The following is a 6,348-nucleotide window of genomic DNA, read 5'->3' as shown; positions in this document are numbered from 1 at the left end:
AAAATTGTCTCATTCCGTAGATGCATCTACGAAAACGTTAAAAACATATTGAAACTTTAGATCCATCTACGAGAGGCTTTGAAAATAGAATGTTTCGTAGATGTATTTACGGAATATTATGTTATCTTATGGATTTTCCAATTAATTAAAAAATTAATTTATAATTTTATGAATTAATTTAGGATTTTCTCAACTTAATTAAAAAATTAATTTAAAATTTTTCTAATTAATTGGGAAAATATCATGTTTTAAGTGCATAGATATACCTATGAAACAAAACAAAATTAAAAAAATGATACATCACGAAATTACACAGACATTTTTGTCAATTCACTGAGAGTCAGAGACCCATGTCTATTGAGAAATCTTACTCTATTTAAAATAGGGTAAAGCTAACATGTGTCCCAAGGCACAAGTTAATGAGATATTTATAGAAATTTTTTCTTGGAACTTGTGCATTCAATGTATCGAAACTTTAAATATAACTTTATTGCATTTAATTATATTTAACTTTTTCTAATTATAGTATCTTTAACATGTGCCCTTAGGGCACATGTTAGCATGACCCTTTAAAATAAACTACATTAGTCAATACTTTTTAGGGATATAAAAGTTAGTTTTATTTGTTTAAGAAATTGAGTATTTTATATATTATTTAACTTTTATGTAGTGGTGGATCAAAATTAGAAGTTCATTTTCCAAGAAGCAACAGCAAAATCTCTCTTTTTCTCTCTAGTCTCAGCTATGACTTGCTAATAGATTCATGAAATCTTCAATGGCTTTCGACAAGATTTTGTGGGTTTTTGCATTTTATGCTGTAATTGTTCTTCTATGCAAAGTTCCTTCAGTTCTAGCTGGGGACATAGTTCACGATGATTCTACTCCAAAGAAGCCCGGTTGCGAGAACCAGTTCGTTCTGGTAACGTTTTTTCTATTTTTTGTTTCTTAGGTAGTTCTCAAGCATGCTCTCAAAGTTTCACTATCTTGGTGTTGTTCAATTAGACATGCATTTGATTTGATTTGAGATCAATTTTTAGTTTAGTTTCTCATTAATTAATGTTTATCAATTTCACATGGTGTTTGATTTCTCAAGGTGAAAACTATAGGATTTGATTTTGTAATTCTATCATGTGAGAATTTGAGATGTTAGGTTAATTTTGACAAAAATTTGACTCCAACCCTTAATTTCATTAGAAGTGAAAAGAAAAAGTTACTGCTTTAGATTGAAAATAATTAACTAAGTTTAACATTCTAACATAAGTCCTTTTAAGTGTATTTATGGTTTAGCTTTTGGAAGAGCCAAAAGTAATTCTAGAAGTGTAAAATTTATTTTGGAATGATTTTGAGGTGTTTGGCTCTTCTAAAGGAAATTGATTCTGCTTCCAAAATTGATTCTACTTTGATTCTACTTGAAGCTAGAATTTGTAGCTTGTGAGACTAAACGAGATTTTTACATTAAAATTTACTGTTTACCTTCTGCTCACTTTTAGCCAAAATCAATTTTACAGAATCAATTCACTCATAATCAATTTTTTCACCGCAAAATCAAACACACGCTTAGTTAAATTAAATTTTAACCAATTATAGAAAGTCAAGTTCATTCAAAATCACATCTGTCCATTTATAGAAAGCCCTCCAAAGATACACTCATGTGGAGATTATTTATCATTACTAACATCAACAGGTCAAAGTGCAAACTTGGGTCAATGATGTAGAGGATGTTGAATTCGTTGGTGTTGGTGCTAGATTTGGAAAAGCGATTGTGTCTAAAGAGAAAAATGCTCGACATACACGCCTTGTTCTTTCAGATCCTCGAGATTGTTGCAGTGCTCCCCTGAATAAGGTTCTTTCTTTCTTCAACTATGAGAGTTTTGTTTTGTAGTGTGCTTTGATTCGGTTATGAGACATGACAGAGTACTTAATGTTACTAGTGCAATTGTGTTTTATAATTGGACTGTTAGATTGCGGGAGATGTCATCATGGTGGATCGCGGTAAGTGCACGTTCACAAAGAAGGCAAATTTTGCACAAAATGCTAATGCTTCTGCTATTCTCATCATAAATAACCAGAAAGGTAAAAAATTCTGAGAAAATATCGCTTTTGTTCCGTGATAGACTATTTAGTACAACGTGTTGTCAAATAGCTGCTATTGTGGCGCTATAGCCCTGTAACATGGTGAAATTTGAACAAACTGCTATTTTTCAAGACCTGTGATCAACTAGCACAAATGCTTTAGCTGCGGGAGATATCTGATACCCACAAGTTTACTTTTCTTTTCATTTTAAATTTTGTTTTTGTTGCTTACAGAGCTTTACAAGATGGTTTGTGATCCTGATGAAACTGATTTAAACATACACATACCTGCTGTTATGCTCCCACTAGACGCAGGCACAAGGCTGGAAAATATGCTGATGAGTGCTTCATCTGGTGAGCTTCCTTCAAAATCTATTGGCTCTTACTCTTTGACATATTTTGTGGATATCTTGTAGATTCTATTAAATATAGTTAGTTAAGCGATTGACACTACATCTTTACAACTCTCAAAAACAATTTCCTTTTTCCAGTGTCGGTACAACTTTACTCACCACGTCGACCAACTGTCGACATAGCAGAAGTGTTTCTTTGGCTGATGGCGGTTCTTACCATATTGTGTGCATCATATTGGTCAGCGTGGAGGACCTGGGAAGCTGCCGTTGAACTTGATAGGCTATTAAAGGTCAGTTTCTCTAATTCTTATAGCATTTCCTTAATCTGGAGGTAAATTTGTTGTCTTGATATGTTGTTGATGCTACTACTTACCATCAAATCTTGTTTTTATAGGATGCTTCGGATGATATCCCAAACACTAAAGATGCGTCGGGCGTTAGTGGAGTTGTAAATATGAATGCAAAAGCTGCAGTCCTTTTTGTTTTAGTTGCTTCGTGCTTCCTGTTTATGCTATACAAACTCATGTCGACGTGGTTCATTGAGGTTTTGGTTGTTCTCTTCTGTATTGGTGGGGTAGAGGTATTGACTATCATTTGATTCCCTAAAACTGTAAATGCTTAGTTTCCATCACCAAATAAAGTTGTGTTTCTTCTATACCTTTTCCTCATGTTATCTTCTGCCAAGCTATCTCTAACCATGTGTTTTTTTTTTATTGTATCTGCAGGGCTTGCAAACTTGCTCGGTTGCAATTTTATCAAGGTCTGGTATATCATATATAATAGATATATAGCTCTCAAATTTTTGTCTTAGCATTTATCAATTTTGAAGCAATTTCTGTTTGATTGTTTGAAAACTTCATCTGGATCTTGTTGAGAGATTACTTGCATGTTTCATGACAAAACAATAGGAAAGCTTCTTTTTTCGGGTCACCCGTCCCATCTAGATGCCAATAATTGGTATAGGACAATGAAGCACGGACACGATAAGGGTATCAAATACGACACATATCTGATATGGGATACGTTAGTCATTGAAAAATCTAGGATACGATACGTTTAAGATACATATATAAAAAATTAAAATTAAACATTAATTAAATCACTCTAACAAAAACCAATTGAGTTTGCAAAATGTGATAGTAATTGGTGAAGAAATTATGAGAAAAAGAAAAGATAGTTAAAGTTGAGAGCAAAGTAATTAAAGGAAAAGTTTGATTCTTGTGATAGAAAAATGAAAGTGATGAGGTAATTAAAGTTGAGAAAAGAAGAATTAAAGATGAGGAAGATTGATTCATGTTCTAGAAATATGAATAGTCATGAGATTAACTAGCCATATCTGTAGCGTATCTGAGATGTAGCGTATTCAAGACGTGCCGCGGGGAATTTTTTTGATTAAAAAATTCGGATACTCCTTCGATATGTATCGGCTGCATATCGGGTACAATACAGCCTAGATTTTAGAGTATCCGTGCTTCATTGAAATAGGATCAGGATGCTGTAATACCTTTAGTAATTTTGAAAGTCACTTCTAAAAACAAGTATCTAAAAGCAAGTAGTCTCTTGTTTCCTTACAATTAAGAGTTAATTTTGAAACCTGAAAGATTGGGAATGATATTTTGGTATGTTCTAGAATGTTTGATTTCATACGCGTGTATCCTTGCTTCTATATCATTTTGAATGGAAGTTGTCAATTTGTCTTCCATGGTGCTACGAATGTACCACATGTAGAAGAAACTAATTTTTTTTTCCGTGCAGGTGGTTCAAGCATGCTAGCGAAACATACGTTAAATTACCTTTCATAGGAGCTGTCTCATACCTAACTTTGGCTGTTACTCCGTTCTGTATAACATTTGCCGTGTTTTGGGCAGTTTATCGTGACAAATCCTTTGCCTGGATTGGTCAAGATATACTTGTAAGGATACATGTTTCTCATCATTCTTAAATGTTTTTCATCTACTCTTATAAAGACAATAGCTCAATGAGTGTCCATTTAATGGTAATTTTTTTTATGTTGGTTATTGTAACAGGGAATTGCACTGATTATTACAGTTCTGCAGATTGTACATGTGCCTAATCTAAAGGTATTTTTTTAAGATTACACAATCATTGTTTTTGCACGGAGTAACCAAACTAGCAAATGTTCAACTTGTGTGTTGTATTGCTTCCACGATTTGCTCTTGTTTGTGTCTGGAAATATTCACATCTGCAATTTGTCACGTTACAATCCGTTATAAAATATTAAATGTTTTGTTCTTTATGAAAAAACAAGATACTCATTTATGTTTATTTTGCAAAATAGGTTGGTACAGTTCTTCTCAGTTGTTCCCTCCTTTACGACCTGTTTTGGGTGTTTGTCTCGAAGAAGTTTTTCAAGGAGAGCGTGATGATTGTGGTTAGTATTGCACATTTCATTCTAGGTTACGACCCTCATTCACAGCGTTTGTAATTACTAATTTTCACTTTTGTTTACATTATATGCTATAGGTAGCTCGAGGTGATAGAAGTGGAGAAGATGGTATTCCAATGTTACTAAAGTTTCCGCGCATTTTGGACCCATGGGGTGGTTACAGTATTATAGGTTTTGGAGACATCCTTTTACCAGGAATGCTTTTGGCATTCTCACTCAGGTTTTATCTCCTCTCTCTTTTTCCGATTTGTCCCTTGCATGATTTAAATATATCTTCTCTTACTTGATATTCAAGCAAACTATGAAAAATGAGCTTTTAGATGGGAGGCTTCCCTCACCTTACAAGCCGGTATTTAGGATTGAGTTAGGTCAACCCGAATCTTAATATTGCATCATAGTCTAATCATATTCAATATCTGTTAGGCCACCCGCTATGAGGCCTCGGATCATACGCTAACAAAGTGTCAGTTTTTATAAAAATGCTTTTCTGATGGACAGCACATTATTGCAGGTACGATTGGCTAGCAAAGAAGAGCCTTGTAAGTGGATACTTTTTGTGGGCAATGTTTGCATATGGATTTGGTGAGAATCAACTTATCAACTCAGTAAATATGTTGTTTATTTCAAGCATACTATATCAAAACCGAAAAATTAAGATGCTTCGTTTTGTTGACTTAGAAGTTGTATGATGATTGATTGAGCGTGTACATAAGTATGACTCGACTAATTTTCGCAGGTCTTCTAATCACATATGTGGCGCTAAATCTGATGGACGGACACGGACAACCAGCACTACTATACATTGTTCCATTTACTCTAGGTAGTTTTTATGATTAAGATCATTATTTTATAAACATTTTTTATCAAGGGTCTTACGATTTTAATGTGTGGATTTAGGGACGATTCTGGCATTGGGGCGAAAGCGAAGAGAACTGAAGATTTTGTGGACGATTGGTGAACCGGAAAGATTCTGCCCTCATGTCAGACTTCAAAACAGTGGAGAATCAAGCCCTGAATGATAGTGTATCTTCAACCTGTTGTAATACTAATATATACTGTATATGTAAATAGGGCTGACATTTTGGGAATTGGAATCAAAATCAATTCAGAAGGCTTAGTAGAGTATTATGAAACTATTTATCTTTCATCCAAACAGGGTCTTCTTACATTTGTAGAAATAGTTTAGATTCATTATAAAGTCTGTTTAGAAAGTTCTACATGATTGAATTTGTGTATCCAAAGTACTTTTGAACAAACATTTGAAGTCAAATTTGGTTAGGCTGGACCTCACTATAGGGTAAAATGGGAACGAAAAAGTACTAGGTTCTTTGAATCTGTGCAAACGTACATTTGAAGCCAAGATTGGTTAGGTCAGAAGACTTGTTGAAAAACTTAATGAAAATACTAAAAATAATGGTCGAAGTTCATTTATCTATTGAAAGACACTTTTGCACTAAATGCATTGTGCCAACTCCAAAACAAAACATCCACTATCACATCATTATCAGTGTGAGT

At 33.8% G+C, this 6,348-nt stretch overlaps 1 protein-coding gene across 1 annotated transcript; it reads left to right on the top strand.

Annotated features, from left to right (window-relative positions):
* The first annotated feature begins 670 nt into the window (after positions 1 to 670).
* On the top strand, positions 671 to 5,986 carry LOC131633379 (signal peptide peptidase-like 2). The gene is made up of 14 exons (XM_058904090.1): positions 671 to 919; positions 1,685 to 1,843; positions 1,962 to 2,073; positions 2,308 to 2,427; positions 2,565 to 2,716; positions 2,821 to 3,006; positions 3,152 to 3,186; positions 4,182 to 4,338; positions 4,454 to 4,507; positions 4,726 to 4,818; positions 4,911 to 5,053; positions 5,345 to 5,415; positions 5,570 to 5,653; positions 5,731 to 5,986. The coding sequence occupies exons 1-14, from the start codon at positions 764 to 766 to the stop codon at positions 5,850 to 5,852; spliced, it is 1,644 nt and encodes a 547-aa protein (XP_058760073.1). The 5' UTR covers positions 671 to 763; the 3' UTR covers positions 5,853 to 5,986.
* Positions 5,987 to 6,348: the final 362 nt, after the last annotated feature.

Source organism: Vicia villosa, unplaced genomic scaffold (assembly GCF_029867415.1).
Source record: "Vicia villosa cultivar HV-30 ecotype Madison, WI unplaced genomic scaffold, Vvil1.0 ctg.001122F_1_1, whole genome shotgun sequence".
In the NCBI taxonomy this organism is placed as follows: domain Eukaryota; kingdom Viridiplantae; phylum Streptophyta; class Magnoliopsida; order Fabales; family Fabaceae; genus Vicia; species Vicia villosa.
This window is presented reverse-complemented; position numbering and strand designations above follow the sequence as displayed.

Bases quoted from the DNA above. Each gene is read 5' to 3' on its own strand.
- LOC131633379 (XM_058904090.1), top strand. From the start codon at position 764: ATGAAATCTTCAATGGCTTTCGACAAGATTTTGTGGGTTTTTGCATTT. The intron at 920-1,684 runs GTAACGTTTTTT...TAACATCAACAG, and splicing joins GCGAGAACCAGTTCGTTCTG to GTCAAAGTGCAAACTTGGGT. The intron at 2,074-2,307 runs GTAAAAAATTCT...TGTTGCTTACAG, and splicing joins CATCATAAATAACCAGAAAG to AGCTTTACAAGATGGTTTGT.